Source organism: Symphalangus syndactylus, chromosome 4, assembly GCF_028878055.3.
Source record: "Symphalangus syndactylus isolate Jambi chromosome 4, NHGRI_mSymSyn1-v2.1_pri, whole genome shotgun sequence".
In the NCBI taxonomy this organism is placed as follows: Eukaryota; Metazoa; Chordata; class Mammalia; order Primates; family Hylobatidae; genus Symphalangus; species Symphalangus syndactylus.
This window is the reverse complement of record NC_072426.2, coordinates 17476387-17493201: the sequence shown is the minus strand read 5'-3', so window position 1 is coordinate 17493201 and position 16815 is coordinate 17476387. Positions and strand designations below refer to the sequence as shown.

Below are 16815 nucleotides of genomic sequence, written 5' to 3'. Positions count from 1 at the left end.
CCCTCCCATTTTCGTCTGATGGATACACTGTCTCTGTTGTCTCTTGTCATATTTGATTTTATGATATTTCATGTTTTACGTGCTTTTTTTTTGGTAAATTCATGGACAGAGAATGTATCCTGGTAAACACTTAGATTAAAACAAATTTACATAGTTGATAACTATAAATGAAAATTAGTGACTCAAATTCTCAAGGTTTCTAAGCTACTTAGACTAAGCCAATCCGGTAATTTTTGCTACTTCTGGGCAAAATGTATCTGAATTCCTATTCAGTGGATTTGCAGGATGAAATCTAAGTTTACCTCTTTCATCTCTCATTTAAATGTGGAAAAACGAAATCAATAAAAATCGATATATGCTTATTAAGCATTTTAAGGAGGGTGTGAATAAGGAGCGAAAGCTTTCAGCAGTGACTACAGCAGTTTTTCGAAAGTCAAAACAATAACCAATGCCAGTCAGTAGCTCTCTTCACCTCTCACACAATAATAGAGACAGGAGAGGATAAAAAAGGGTTACATTAAAAAAAAAGTATGATGTTAAAATGAAAAAAAAAAAAAACATTGGAAATGGCACTGTAAATGACACTGGAAAAGATCGCCTCCAGGCACTGTGTGGAACTTCGCAGACTCCGGTCCTCACCCGAGGCCCGCATGGCTGACCTCGGGGAGGCTCCACCCCAGAAACTATTTCATTGGCGCCACCTCCGCCCCACGCTTCCCCTTTTCCGCATGCGCACAAGGAGCAGAAGCCGGCCAGCTCATCACGCCGCCTTCCCCGCCCCTAAATTTCCAGTTCCGATTGGTACGTTTCATGGGACCGCCCCTCTGGCCCGACCAATGTGGAAGCCTCCTCGGGTGCTCCGCCCTCCCCGCAGGCGGCGTGCGGCTGCACAGCCTGAGAACCCCGGTGGTGAGCGGGGATGGCGGTCGTGGCGGCTGCCGGCTGGCTACTCAGGCTCAGGGCGGCAGGGGCTGAGGGGCGCTGGCGTCGGCTCCGTGGCGCGGGGCTGGCGCCGGGCTTTCTGCACCCCGCCGCGACTGTCGAGGATGCGGCCCAGAGGCGGCAGGTGGCTCATTTTACTTTCCAGCCAGATCCGGAGCCCCGGGAGTACGGTGAGCCAGGGACTGCCCACTCGGTCCCGCTGCAGCCCGGACTCCCAGGCTCGCAGGCGCCCGCGAGGGGCAGGGGCCGGCAGGCTGCAGTCCTTGCATCCCAGCTTATTAACTGCCTGACCCTCTGGAACCTCCTTGCCCCAGGGTCTAACTGTGATTCACTTCTTGCTCTATTTTTGTGACTGTTCCGCCCTCGAGACGCAGTTCCCCCTCCCCCGCAACTTTGAGATGGGTGAGAGGCCTTACTGCCACCTGGAAGAGCCTGAGGGTGGAGGGGTGGTGCCCAGGGAACGCCCCCCCCCTTTCTCTGTCCTCCATCCTTGCTTTCTCAACCCAGGCCTTAGGTGTTGTTCCAGCCTGCCCGGGACTGGGCCACTAGCTTAGGTAGAGGCATTTAAAAGATATATATATGTATATCTTTATATATATATTTTAAATATATGTATCTTTATATATAATACATATATCTTTATATATATTTTAAATATTTATATATCTTTATGTATTTTAAATATATATATTATATATATAATATATATATAAAAAATCAGTTCAGTTACTCAGTCCCTTGGTTTCTTCTTACCTACCGAAATATGTGTGTGTAATGTGTGTGTGTATATATATATACACACACATGTCCCTTGGTTTCTTCTTACCTACAGAATTCTGAGTAATTGAATTGATTTTCCCAAGGTCACAGAACAGGTCCTTCCTAGAGATGAGAAAGAATTCAGACTTTCTACTTGAGCTTAGTACTGAGCTTGTCCTGGGCTATGCTGCCACTTAGCCAAGGAGGTGAAGGTGATGGGAGGAGGAAGTCATAGGAAGGGCATGTAGCAAACTCCTCATAGTATGACTATTGCATGATTTTTACCATTTCTGCAAGTTTCATGTAATGTCTCTCATCAGAGTATCAGATCCAGTGTCTCTCATCAGAATATCAGGAAACTGTAGGGAAACATGTATTGCTTCCTTGTCTAATAACTTCTCACGTGCATGCTAGAGCTGACATTTTTGGAAGTGTGTCTTTTCTTGTGGATAAGAATGAACAGTTATTGAGTGCTTACCAGGGTCAGGCACTGTGTGTATGTTTCATCATCTCATTTAAGGATTAGGACAACCTTAAAAGGTTTGTAAAGTTTTTATTCACATTTTTTGCAGTTAGGTTAATGGAAGTCTTGAGACAGTTTGTCCAGGATTACGCAGATAAGTTAGTGTTAGCTCCAAAGCTCCAGCTTTGGAATCTAATTGATCAGATTCCAGAGCTTCCATTCTAAACAGTGTACTAAAATGCGTGTAGATATAATTTACTTGGAGGGTGTCCCAGTGTTGTGAAACAGTAGGTACCATAAAGGTTAATAGTAGGTGTTTTTTTTTTTTCCACCACCAAGATGAGCCCTCAATTCTGTCTTCAAGGCAAAGAAATTTTGGCCTAATACTTGAGATATTTCCACCTTTCCATAGTTGTAAACTTACTAAAATCTAAGTAAAATGATATCATGTTATCATGATATATATCATGATATATATAAACGTTCTTATTTTAAAAATAATACAAACATATTACAGATAATTTGGATAATGGAGAAAAAGTAAAAAAAAAAAAAAAAAAAAAAAAATCTGCCCGGCGCAGTGGCTCACGTCTGTAATCCCAGCACTTTGGGAGGTGGAGGCAGGCGGATCACCAGGTCAAGAGATCGAGACCATCCTGGCCAACGTGGTGAAACCCCGTCTCTACTAAAAATACAAAAATTAGCTGGGCGTGGCAGCACGCGCCTGTAGTCCCAGCTACTCGGGAGGCTGAGGGAGGAGAATCGCTTGAACCTGGGAGGCAGAGGTTGCAGTGAGCTGATATTGTCGTGCCACTGCACTCCAGCCTGGTGACAGAGCAAGACTCTGTCTCAGAAAAAACCCAAAAAACAAAAAACAAACAAACAAAAATCACCACCCGCTGCAGTAAATATTGCTAACATTTTGGGTGTATGCTTACTGGTATTTCCTTTTAGTTTAGTATTTTCCATACTTTTCGTTTTAATACAAATAGAACTTACTTAGTCGGAAGGATTATCCTACAATTCACTGGAGTTTTTATAACCTTCTTGAGAATTTAGAAGAAATGTTCCATGGAGTAGAGATGCTACAAGTGTTTTACAAGTTAAATTCTTGACCCCGGAATCAGATTGTGCTAAGTTTGATCTTGTCTTGGCTGTCTATAACTTTGGAGTTACTACTTATCCTCTATAAGCCTCAGTTTCTTTATATGTAAGGGGTTAATAATAATACCTCTTCAGAAGGTTGTTATGAGGGCTACATAAAACAATGTCTATAATATACTTAACACTGTTTGACAACTGAGAATCAAGCATTCAGTCAATAAATGGAACCTTTAAATAATTACCATTATGTTTTTGTTGTTAAAATTTTGCAATTTTATAAATAATGCAGATACAAGCATTTCATGCATATGAGTTTTATATATCTGAGATTATTTCTTTAGTATACAGTCCTGAATACTTTAATGGATTTTAAGTGCATAGTTCAAATTTATACCCCAGTTTATACCCCATAATATGTATAATAGTGTGAGTATTGGATATTAATGCTAAAATTAGGTGTGTTCATGTACACTCTTGGATATTTTGTGCCAACTATACTTTAATTTTTATTTGTTTCATTTCCGTTGAGGAATATTTTCCCATGTTTTTGTGAACTTGATTTATTTTTACTTAAGAATTGAATATTAGATGTATTTACATATTTTTAAAAGTATACTCAGTATTTTCCTATCAATACCATCTACCATTATTGCATAGCTGCTCTTTTCCAGGTGTTGTGTTAGACATCAGTTTATAATCCTCACAGTAACCTTGTAAACTAGACAATATTATGCTCATTTTAAAGATGAGAAAATTGAGGCTCAGAAATGTTAGTACTTACCCAAGTCTGGTAAGTAGCAGAGCCAGAGTTTGAATCCTGATGTGTCTGACTCCAAAGCCTCCCACACTACTTATATACGAAGATTTTGTCTATTAAAAAATATTGAAGAACATACTAACTTTCTGCTTTTCACATGTCCTGCAAATACTTTTCACTCTTTTATTTTGGTTGTTTTGACATATAAAAGGTACTGCTTAAATAGGAGGTAGTCAGATTAGACTCTGAGTTGGTGACACTTATGCTGCTTTATGCTGGCATGTTTGCTCCCTTAATTACACCGTGTTGTTCTCTGAGAACAGTTCATCCTGGCTTCTCCATGCCCCTGATTCTTGGGCATTGTATGGATGTGAGTTTGTTTATTCAGTCATTCTCTGCATTTTTATTTTCTCCTGGATGCCAGACTCTCTGCTAGCTGCTAAGGATGTGATCATGGACCTGTCGGAGGGTAATCTGAATCTTCTTTTGGGACACGTTGTATCCCCTGTCTGCCAGGAAATTCAAACTTTTTGTAGTATTTTCATCCAGGATTGGGCTATACACAAGGAGGTCATCCATATACTGGAGTATACTCCCATTTCTTAATTGCAGACCCCTCAGATCCCTCTCTAAGGCCCAGGCAAAGCAATGGGGGCTGTCCTGAAAACTCTGAGGGAGAACTGTCCAAGTGTATTGTTGTTTTTCTCTGGTATTAGGATTTTCCCAGTCAAAGGCAAAAAGGTATTGGGATTCTGGGGACAGAGGAATGGAAAAGGAAGCATCTTTTATATCTAGGACAGAGAACCATTTAGCATCCCTTGGCACCTGAGCCAGGAGGGTATATGGATCTGTCACCAATGGGTGGACCTACCAGTGGGTCTTAAGAGCCCGTGGGTAAGTAATACCTCAGCTGTGGATGCTTGGCCTTTCTTTGCTTCCAGCTTAATTGGGTATTGTTTTTGATTGGGAAAATAAATAGCTAGGGGTCTTTAAGCTGTATTTTGGCTGGCACTGCTGTTTTAGCCTTCCTTGGTTTTCTGGTATACCATGCCAGTGTGTTAACCTGTTTATTAATGTGGTCTGGGACAGTGTCTGTATTTTTGACTATTAGCAATTTCACCAGATGATGCTTAAATTGTAGTAATGCCCCTATTTTAACCATAATATCTCTTTTTTTTTGAAACAATTTTTTTAATGCAACTCCCTGGGGGTGGAGGATAGTTACTCTTTAGGGATAGCACATATTTTATTAATTTTTTTAATTTTTTTAATTTTTAATTTTTTATTTTATTTTATTTTATTATTATTTTACTTGAAGTTTTAGGGTACATGTGCACAATGTGCAGGTTTGTTACATATGTATACATGTGCCATGTTGGTGTACTGCACCCATTAACTCGTCATTTAGCATTAGGTATATCTCCTAATGCTATCCCTCCCCCCTCACCCCACCCCACAACAGTCCCCGGAGTGTGATGTTCCCCTTCCTGTGTCCATGTGTTCTCATTGTTCAATTCCCACCTATGAGTGAGAACATGTGGTGTTTGGTTTTTGTCCTTCTGATAGTTTGCTGAGAATGATGATTTCCAGTTTCATCCATGTCCCTACAAAGGACATGAACTCATCATTTTTTATGGCTGCATAGTATTCCATGGTGTATATGTGCCACATTTTCTTAATCCAGTCTATCATTGTTGGACATTTGGGTCGGTTCCAAGTCTTTGCTATTGTGAATAGTGCCGCAATAAACATACGTGTGCATGTGTCTTTATAGCAGCATAATTTATAGTCCTTTGGGTATATACCCAGTAATGGGATGGCTGGGTCAAATGGTAATTCTAGTTCTAGATCTCTGAGAAATCGCCACACTGACTTCCACAATGGTTGAACTAGTTTACAGTCCCACCAACAGTGTAAAAGTGTTCCTATTTCTCCACATCTTCTCCAGCACCTGTTATTTCCTGACTTTTTAATGATGGCCATTCTACCTGGTGTGAGATGGAATCTCATTGTGGTTTTGATTTGCATTTCTCTGATGGCCAGTGATGATGAGCATTTTTTCATGTGTTTTTTGGCTGCATAAATGTCTTCTTTTGAGAAGTGTCTGTTCATGTCCTTTGCCCACTTTTTGATGGGGTTGTTTGTTTTTTTCTTGTAAATTTGTTTGAGTTCATTGTAGATTCTGGATATTAGCCCTTGGTCAGATGAGTAGGTTGCGAAAATTTTCTCCCATTTTGTAGGTTGCCTGTTCACTCTGATGGTAGTTTCTTTTGCTGTGCAGAAGCTCTTTAGTTTAGTTAGATCTCATTTGTCAATTTTGGCTTTTGTTGCCATTGCTTTTGGTGTTTTAGACATGAAGTCCTTGCCAATGCCTACGTCCTGAATGGTATTGCCTAGGCTTTCTTCTAGGGTTTTTATGGTTTTAGGTCTAACATGTAAGTCTTTAATCCATCTTGAATTAATTTTTGTATAAGGTGTAAGGAAGGGATCCAGTTTCAGCTTTCTACATATGGCTAGCCAGTTTTCCCAGCACCATTTATTAAATAGGGAATCCTTTCCCCATTGCTTGTTTTTGTCAGGTTTGTCAAAGATCAGGTAGTTGTAGATATGCGGCATTATTTCTGAAGGCTCTGTTCTGTTCCATTGATCTGTATCTCTGTTTTGGTACCAGTACCATGCGTTTTGGTTAATATCTCTTTTTAACAGGGGGCCTGGGCAGCTTGATACTACTAGAAATTACTGTTGGAAGATTTGTTTCTCAAATTGACAAATCAAAGGAGGAGTAAGGGATCTTATTTGTGGCTTTCCTTCCATTCCCATAATAGTCGTGGACTGGGAGGAAAGTTTTCCTACATAAGTAGTAAGGAAAGAAACTGAATTTGTATTGAAAAGAAACTGAATTTGGGTGCCCATGACGTCCAGAGTTACCTGGGGGCTCCTCAGTAGTAATTACGATGTTCCTGAACAGGGGCAGTGAGGAAGACCCTGGGTTGCTTCAGTCTTCATCTAATTTCTCTTTTGCACTGCTAGAGTTTTGCCTTATTGAACCCCTTGGTGGGAGCAGGGCCAATGAATCTTCCAGTGCCAGGGGTCATAACTGATGCCCTCGCATTTTTGGCAGGGGACTGGCAGAGGCTTAATACGGTCTTTTATCCAATTCTCGTTTTTCTTGCATTTGAAGCAAGAGTCTTTGCTGTCCAGATTATCAGAGGCAAGCCAAATCAACCAAATTCCAAGTGGCTGGTGTGCTCCATCAATTCCTGCAGGCCTGAAATAGGTAGCCTAGGAATTCCAAATAAATAGAACACATGATGACTTGCTGGAAATTTGCAGGAAACAAAATAACTATTCTCAGAACAAAATAAAAGCCTTCCACTAGAAACTAAAAAAGTCTATGGTTTTATATATATGCATACACAAGTAAAACCCAAAGGAGAACAAATAGCAAACAAATGAAAATTAGAAGGAAAAACAAATAGACGTGAAACCATCTCTAAATTTTTCCTACTTAGTCTACCCTGGGGGCTACAGTGTTACCCAGAGCCCCCCAGAAATCCACATAGTGAATATTTTATTCCTGATACACAACTCAATATCCTTAATTCCACCACACAACTCAATATCTTTAATTCCACCAGTATCACCATACATACTGTGCAATGAAGAAATTCACTCTAGGAACATGACCAGTAAGTACTCCAGTGCCAGCTTGTTTAGTAAAGTTATACTTAAGTCACGTGAACTTGAAAATTGCTTAGACTTAATTAATTTATGAGTGCTCCTTTAATTATAAGCCAATCTGGTAGACACAATATATAACAATAAGTGTACATACAAATAAACACATCTAGACGTGTATACACAAACACAAATGAAGATCCGATAGCTTTTACCTTGGAACTCTAGCCATGAGATAGCAATACAAGCCCCCTGGTTTTACTGTTTGACCCAATGGGTAATCCAGTGAAGGCTGTGAACGAAAATTTCAGGTCTAGCAGTTTCCATGGTAGTTTGATTTTTAAAGGCCAAACCTCCCCAGACTCCAAACACTGGGGCCGAACAGCACCGAAGGAGAACACCACATGCTAACCAGGCCAACCCTACTTAGAACAGCAGCACAAAAGCCTGGATACATGCACCTCCATCCCACCTTCCCATTCAACAGCAAACTCCAGAATTCCAAGCAATACTGGGCCAAACAGTATTGCAAAAGAATATCAAGTTTACTGAATCCTTATTTCCCATGACTATATCAAACACACACAAACAATGACTGGAGCACAGTCCAACTGCTGCAGCAACAAACAAGCCCCAAGAGTGTCCAAACTGTCCCATTGTCACCTGCGAGAGAAAATTCCAAGGAGGCCTTTGTGCTAGACCTCAGAACCTCTGCTGAGGGCGCCCCCTTTGGAGAGAGGTTCAGGTCTGGAGTTGGATCCCCCAATTCCCCTTTGGGATCTCATCTTAGAGTGTCAGATGTCTCTGACCTTGGTTGGGCATGGGTGCTGCTTTGTATGTTTTCCCTCCAGAGGTGATGGCCTACTATGAAATTTGTTTTGTCCCTGGATGAAAGCCTCAACTTCTAGCATACTTATAATTTGATAAGACCATGCTTTCCCTTGCTTCCTGTTCCACTAGAGTGTTAGCCATGAACTTTAGTGATAGGAACCGGAGGCTGGGTGCATTTCTTTTGTCCTTAGCAAGTCAGATAGAATAGGAGAAAGGTCAAAACTCCTAAGAGACATTATTGTTTGCCATTACTGGTTAACTCTATAGGATAATTTGGCATAAGAACCCTGTAGGAGAATTTAGCATAAGAAAACAAAGTTTAAGTCACCTGAAATGTGTGAATTTACCCTGGAGGAGCTGCCGTGGCCAACAGCAACACACGTAAGCATCATGGACTATAGCTGGAAAAGATAGAAAAGAGTCCTCTCCTTCCGCCTCCTGGTATGGGCAGCTATCCCCCTTGGCCTTCAGGTAACACTGGAAAGTGACCCCGGCCAGTTGCCCACAGTTATCAGGGAGCTACTAGGAAATGGCCACTGAAAGACTGAAAAAGGAAAAAGGGAAAGGACTCAAGCCTCTCACCCAAACTGGGCAGTGGTGGTCAGGTGCTTCCACATAGAAAACTCTCGGTTTCACTGGAGAGTGGCCCCGGCCAGAAACCTGCAGTTGCCTCTGTGCTTAGGCATTGTGGGCTGAAGGGCCCAAGTTTGAAAGGGAAAAGAGAAAGAAGCATTCCCCTGTATGGAGCAGAGAGGAAAAGGAGAAGAAAAGTAAATCTCCAGTTTTGGGCTTACCTCCTGGCTGGCTTTCCAAAATACATTACTGGTGGAGGATGTCCAGGTTCTTGACATTTTGAACAAAGAATTGGACAAAAGGCACAAAGAAAGCAAGGAAAAAAATGAAGCAACAAAAGCAGAGATTTATTGAAAATGACAAGTGGACTCCACAGGGTGGGAGCCGGCTGGAGCAAGTGGCTGAAGATTGCAGGTTACAGAGTTTTCTGGGGTTGGTCACTTTCCACAACCAATCGGAAGCTGAAGTGAAGTTACAAATTTACACCCTATGCAAATGTCGAATTGGTCTCAGAAAGCAGCCATTCAGAGGCTGAAGTGAAGTTACAAAGTTATACTCCTATGCAAATGAAGACTTGGCCCATGACTAGCCTGATTCGTTGTGGGAGGGGATCAATCAAAGGTACTTTGAATTTTTTCATCTGCCACGCAGAAAAGGGGCAAGAGGATTGCAAAGGGAGTGGCCTCTGGTCCTTTTGTTACTTGGGCATGGGAAGTTGGGGTTGGGGTTTTCCTTTTGATTTAGTTCTACGAAGTCAGCATGAGTTGGCCTTAGGTTCCCTGCCTCCAGACCCTATTCTGCCTCAAAGGAAAGAAATGGCAAGCTCTGGAATAGAATATAGTAGTGCTAGATTTTTTTTTTTTTTTTTTTTTTTTTTTTTTAAGTACAAGGTCTCACTCTGTTGTCTAGGCCAGAGTGCAGTGGCTCAATCATGGCCCACTGCAGTCTCTGCTTCCCAGGCTCAGGTGATCCTCGTACTCAGCCTCCAGAGTAGCTGGGACTATAGGCATGCACCACCATGCCTGGCTAATTTTTTGTAGTTTTGTAGAGACAAGATTTCACCATGTTGCCCAGGCTGGTTTTGAACTCCTGGGCTCAAGCAGTCCTCTTGCTTTCGCCTCCCAAAGTGCTGGGATAAAAGGCATGAGCCACCACGCCTGGCTAGTGCTCCTAGATTTAAGCTATATTTTGGAAGTAGGATTTGATAGGTTGGATGTGAAGGATGAAAAAAAGGAAGACATTGAAGATACCTCACTGGTTTGTGGCACAGGAACCTGGGTGGAGGGTAGTGCTGTTTGCTAAGATGGAAAAGATTAGTTTTGGGAGCCAACACAAGAGTTCAGTTTGTGCTTCTTGAAAAGCTCAAGAAACTCAAGTGGAGAACTGATGACTGTTGGATATAAAAGTCAGGAGTTCAGAGGAGAGGCCTGGCTGGGTTGGAGATAACCATTTGGGAGTCACCAACATATAAAGGGGGTTTTAAAACCACTTAGAGATTGAGTAGAGGAACCAGCTTAAAGGAAGGGAAGCACCATTGTTTCTTGACAGAAGTTACCAGGTGCCCTGAGATGGGGCAACCCAGGGACTCTAGATCCAGTCCCTTCAACTTTACACTTTTGTTCCTCTCACTTTTGTTGTCTTTAGTTGACCCTTCCTCATCCTCCGCCAATACCATTTACTTCCTTTCTTATCATGGATATGTGATATACACTGGCACCTTACAAAGGCAATTGCCTTTATGGATCTTTCATTTCATTTTTTTTAAGAGAAGGGCTCTTGCTATGTTGCCCAGGCTGAAGTGGCTGTTCACAGCCACAATCATCATGTACTACAACCCTGAACTCTCCTGGGCTCAAGTGATCCTCCTGCCTCAGCCTCCTGGGTAGTTGGGACTATAGTCACGTACTACTTTCCCTGGCCCATTTACATTTTAATACAAAATGTTCAGTCCCTGACGTTTGGGTTCTCCCTCAGTCTTATTTTATGAAGTAGATGCTGGCTAACTCTTCAGCAGAGTTTAGAATAAGATAGAGATACATACCTGGTCAATAGAGAGGGATTCCTGGAGACTAGGGTATCTGGAGGGAGGGTAGAGGTTTTGTTGGGGAAAACAGGTAGTTTCTTAGTATCCTGTTATTTCATGATATGAATTAGTGCCAGATTGTTTCATTGACATCATTCATCATGCTTCACCAGGCATATACTGATTGTCACTTGTGTGTTAGGCACTGTGATAAATGCTGGGGTTTCTTTTTTTTTTTTTTTGAGACAGAGTCTTGCTCTGTCACCCAGGCTGGAGTGCAGTGGCGTGATCTTGGCCCACTGCAGGCTCTGCCTCCCAGGTTCTCGCCATTCTCCTGCCTCAGCCTCCCAAGTAGCTGGAACTACAGGCACCTGCCACCATGCCTGGCTAATTTTTTCTATTTTTAGTAGAGACGGAGTTTCACCATGTTAGCAAGGATGGTCTCAATCTCCTGACCTCGTGATCCGCTCACCTCGGCCTCCCAATGCTGGGGTTTCTAAGAGGAATATGATGAGGATGTGCTGTAACGCACAGGTCTATATCAATAACTAGGCAGCACAGAGGAAAGCCAGTGCTGAACGTATTGGCACAACCTTCACTTTCTGCAAGTAGTCCCTAATTTTCTTTATCATAGCTGTATATTGTTATGTGTTTGGGTCTAAGCTATAAATCACCTCACTTACCATGTGCTCTGCTCTTGGCCTTATTTATTTCTGGAGATTGCTGACATTTGCCCTTTTCCTCGGATGCTCTATCCCTGTGGGAGTCTTCTCTTTCCCTTTAACACTACTGCATACTGCATAGTTATTAAAGACCTACCCCATCAGACTGTTGATGCAATAACACCTCTCATTTGCCCCCCTCTTTCTGCAGTTTGTCTTTGAATGTGACATTGGTAGGTCTTTTTTCTTACACATTTCTTTCCCTTTAAATTGTTGGTTAACATTTTTCTTTTAGTTTCCTTAAACCTTTATTGAAACAGTGTTTGCATGTGTTTGTTCATTCATTCATTCAACAAATATTTATTTAGCACCTATTACATGTCAGGCCCTGTTGTGAGCACTGTTGATACAGAGCTGATCAAAAGCATTTAGGGATACCAGTCCTCTTTGAGCTTATGTTCCATTATGGTCTTTACATTCTGCCTATATGTCACCTCATTTTTTCAGCAATGCTGATAACCTGCATATTCATGATTCTTAGTACAATTTCAAGTAAACAACTCGATGCCAGCCACAGAGCCCTGTTTTAATAATAGGCAACCATTAACTTGCATCCTTGATACAGGAGAAAGTGTGCTGCTGTATTTTGTTGTTGTTTGTTTTGGTATACCTTTTTATCTTGAAAAAGAATTACCAGTCTGGTTTTAAAATGTAGCAGTCATTTATTAGTACTGTGTGATTGCATAATTTGGTAGCTGTGCTTAATAAATTTTTAGTGATGTATATAGATTATTTTTTAACAGTCTTACCAGTAGTACAGCTTTGGTTAGCACATGCTGTAAGTAGGTTTATCTTAATATGGCAGACATAAGCATAGTCTATGAATAGTCTTTGATGTAACCTCTAGGAGAATAAATAACTCTAAGGAAAATATATATTAAAAAAATATTACCTGTGAATAACTTGTGATTTCTTCTTGCCTTGTCCACAAATCATGCTGTAATTTTAAAAAAGAATTGAAAAGTAAATGCTGCTCCATTAAAATTTGTCATTTAAAACTTAGAAAAGTATCTGGTAGAATAGCAATTAATCTAAAACCCTAAAATTTTGAATCGATTTGAAAAACTATTCAGGAGTGAAAGTTTAGGTATTCACATGGAAATAATTACCTTTAAATACCCTTACTGGTAAATTATTTTATACAAGACGAATAGATTCTTTGTGATTATCAAGCAATAATTGAAATGTTTACTTTGTATGATTTTTATTATTAAAGTCTTTGCTTCCTCCCTACTAATAACTTGCTGAGCATCAGTGCGATAAGATGTCATGTCATTCAGTATTAATCTGAATGTTCGGCAGACTTGAAATAAATAGCAACTTAGATATTTAGACGTTTTGTTGGGAATAGGCCCCCAAATCTGGCCATAAACTGGCCCCAAAACTAGCCATAAACAAAATCTCTGCAGCACTGTGACATGTTCGTGATGACCATGATGCCCACGCTGCAAAGTTGTGGGTTTACCAGAATGAGGGCAAGGAACACCTGGCCCACCCAGGGTGGAAAACCGCTTAAAGGCATTCTTAAACCACAAACAATAGCATGAGCAATCTGTGCCTTAAGGACATGCTCCTGCTGCAGATAACTAGCCCAACCCATCCCTTTGTTTCCTATAAGGAATACTTTTAGTTAATCTATAATCTGTAGAAACAATGCTTATCGCTGGCTTGCTGTCAATAAGTATGTGGGTAAATCTCTGTTTGAGGCTCTCAACTCTGAAGGCTGTGAGATCCCTAATTTCCCACTCCACAACTCTATATTTCTGTGTGTGTGTCTTTAATTCCTCTAGCACCGCTGGGTTAGGGTCTCCCCAACCAAGCTGGTCTCAGCACATTTTTATTCTGGCTAGGTTCTTAGCTATGGAAATCCTCATAGACAAGTCAAGATCTTACTTTATGAAATGTATGCAATAGGAGAGTCAGTGGGATGTCACTGTGATTGGGAAAAATGTTTACCCAAAACTATTATCTTCTGAAGCTGGGCACCAGTAAATACTTGAAGAATATTTACAAAATCAAGAAGGATTTAAGGAAAGTACAGGCCTACCTCGGACATACTGTGGGTTTGGTTCCAGACCACTAGAATAAAATGAATATTGCAATATAGTGAATATTACAATAAAGTGAGTCACACAGATGTATTGGTTTCCCAGTGCGTATAAACATGTTTACATTGTACTGTAGTCTAGTAAGTGTGCAATAGCATTATATCTAAAAGATCAATGTACATACTTTAATTAAGAAATACTTTATTGATAAAAATTGCCAACAATCATCTGAAACTTTGGCAAGTCGTAATCTTTCTGCTGGCGGAGGGTCTTGCCTTGATGTTGATAGCTGCTGACTGATCAGGGTAGTGGTTGCTGAAGGTTGTGGTGGCTGTGGCAACTTCTTTAAAAAAAAAAAAAGACAACAATGAAGTTTGCTGCATTGATAGAATCTTCCTTTCATGACAAATTTCTCTGTAGCATGAGATGCTGTTTGATAGCATTTTACCACAGTAGAACTTTTTTCAAAATTGAAATCAATTCTCCCAAACCTGCCACTTCTTTATCAGCTAAGTTTATGTAATATTGTAAGTCCTTTGTTGTCATTTCACAGTGTTCATGGCATCTTCATCAGCAATAGATTTCATCTCAAGGATCCACTTTCTTTTGAATTCATAGAAAGTAATAGATTTCATCTCAAGACTCCACTTTCTTTGAGTTCTTCAGGTTGCATCCGTAAAGAGCAGCTCCTCATCCATTAAAGTTTTATCATGAGATTGTAGCAATTCAGTCACATCTTCAGGCTGCACTTCTAGTTCTCTTGCCATTTCTGCCATGTCTGCAGTTACGTTCTCCTCTGAAGCAAAGTCATCCATGAGGCTGGGCATGGTGGCTCATGCCTGTAATCCTACCACTTTGGGAGGCCAAGGCTGGTGGATCATCTGAGCTAAGGAGTTCAAGACCAGCCTGGGCAACATGTGAGACCTGGGCTCTACTAAAAATACAAAAAAATTAGCAGGCATGCTAGCGAATGCCTGTAATGCCTGGGGTGGCTGTGGTGTGAGAACTGGTTGAACCTGGGAGGTGGAGGTTGCAAAAAAAAATAGAACGAACGAATGAATGAATAAATAAAGTCATCCATGAGGGTTGAAATCAATTTATTTCAAACTCCTATAAATGTTGACTTCTTTTTTACTGTTTTTTTGAGACAGAGTCTCACTCTATCACCCAGGCTGGAGTGCAGTGGCGTAATCTCAGTTCACTGCAACCTGTACTTCCTGGGTTCAAGTGATTCTTGTGCCTCAGCCTCCTGAGTAGCTGGCATTACAGGTGTGCACCATACCGGGCTAATTTTTTGTCTTTTTGGTAGAGGATGGGGTTTTGCCATGTTGGCCAGGCTGGTCTTGAACTCCTGGCCTCAAGTGATCCGCCCCCCCCTTGGCCTCACAAAGTGCTGGGATTTCAAGTGTGAGCCATCACGCCTGGCCAGTGTTGACATTTTGAAATTTCATGAACCATGAGCATTCTAAATGGCATCTAGAATAGTCAGTCCTTCCCAGAAGATTTTCAATTTACTTTGCCCAGATCCATCAGAGGAATCATTATTTATGGCAGATATAACTTTACAAAATGTATTTCTTAAATAATAAGACTTGAAAGTAGAAATTACTCCTTGATCTGTGAGCCACAGAATTGATGTATTAGCAGGCATGGAAACAATGTTAATCTTTTTTTTCCTATTTTTTTTCCAATTTTTTTTATTATACTTTAAGTTCTAGGGTACATGTGCACAACGTGCAGGTTTGATACATAGGTATGTGCCATGTTGATTTGCTGCACCCATCGACTCATCATTTACATTAGGTATTTCTCTTAATGCTATCCCTTCCCCAGCTTCCCAATCCCTGACAGGCCCTGGTGTGCGATGTTCCCCACCCTGTGTCCAAGTGATCTGATTGTTCAATTCCCACTTACGAGTGAGAACATGTGGTGTTTGGTTTTCTGTCCTTGTCATAGTTTGCTGAGAATGATGGTTTCCAGCTTCATCCGTCACCCCGCAAAGGACGTGAACGCATCATTTTGTATGACTGCATAGTATTCCATGGTGTATATGTGCCACATTTTCTTAATCTAGTCTATCATTGATAGACATTTGGGTTGGTTCCAAGTCTTTGCTATTGTGAATAGTGCCACAATAAACATACATGTGCATGTGTCTTTATAGTAGCATGATTTATAATCCTTTGGATATATACCCAGTAATGAGATTGCTGGGTCAAATGGTAATTCTAGTTCTAGATCCTTGAGGAATCTCCACACTGTTTTCCACGATGGTTGAACCAGTTTACAGTCCCACCAACAGTGTAAAAGTGTTCCTATTTCTCCACATCCTCTCCAGCCCCTGTTGTTTCCTGACTGTTTAATGATCACCATTCTACCTGGTGTGAGATGGAATCTCATTGTGGTTTTGATTTGCATTTCTCTGATGACCAGTGATGATAAGCATTTTTTCATATGTCTGTTGGCTGCATAGATGTCTTCTTTTGAGAAGTATCTGTTCATATTCTTTGCCCAATTTTTGATGGGGTTGTTTGTTTTTTTCTTGTAAATTTGTTTAAGTTCTTTGTAGATTCTGGATATTAGCCCTTTGTCAGATGGGTAGATTGCAAAAATTTTCTCCCATTTTGTAGGTTGCCTGTTCACTCTGATGGTAGTTTCTTTTGCCGTGCAGAAGCTCTTTAGTTTAATTAGATCACATTTGTCTATTTTGGCTTTTGTTGCCATTGCTTTTGATGTTTTAGTCATGAAGTCCTTGCCTATACCTATGTCCTGAATGGTATTGCCTAGGTTTTCTTCTAGGGATTTTATGGTTTTAGGTCTAACATTTAAGTCTTTAATCCATCTTGAGTTAATTTTTGTATAAGGTGTAAGGAAGGGATCCAGTTTCAGCTTTCTACATGTGGCTAGCCAGTTTT

The 16815-nt window shown here is 40.9% G+C and overlaps 1 protein-coding gene across 12 annotated transcripts in view; it reads left to right on the top strand.

Moving 5' to 3' along the window:
- The first annotated feature begins 835 nt into the window (after nt 1-835).
- The window catches only part of BCKDHB (branched chain keto acid dehydrogenase E1 subunit beta), a 342628-nt gene continuing 326648 nt past the window's right edge, over nt 836-16815 (top strand). For 5 of the 12 annotated variants that reach the window (XM_063637844.1, XM_063637843.1, XM_055274174.2 and 2 more), the window contains exon 1: nt 841-1112. In XM_063637844.1, the coding sequence (XP_063493914.1) occupies nt 920-1112 (193 nt within the window). In that variant the 5' untranslated portion in view covers nt 841-919. Of the gene's footprint in view, nt 1113-16815 lie in introns of all 12 variants that reach the window. The other 7 variants (XR_008657037.2, XM_063637846.1, XM_055274175.2 and 4 more) reach the window with 2 other exon arrangements.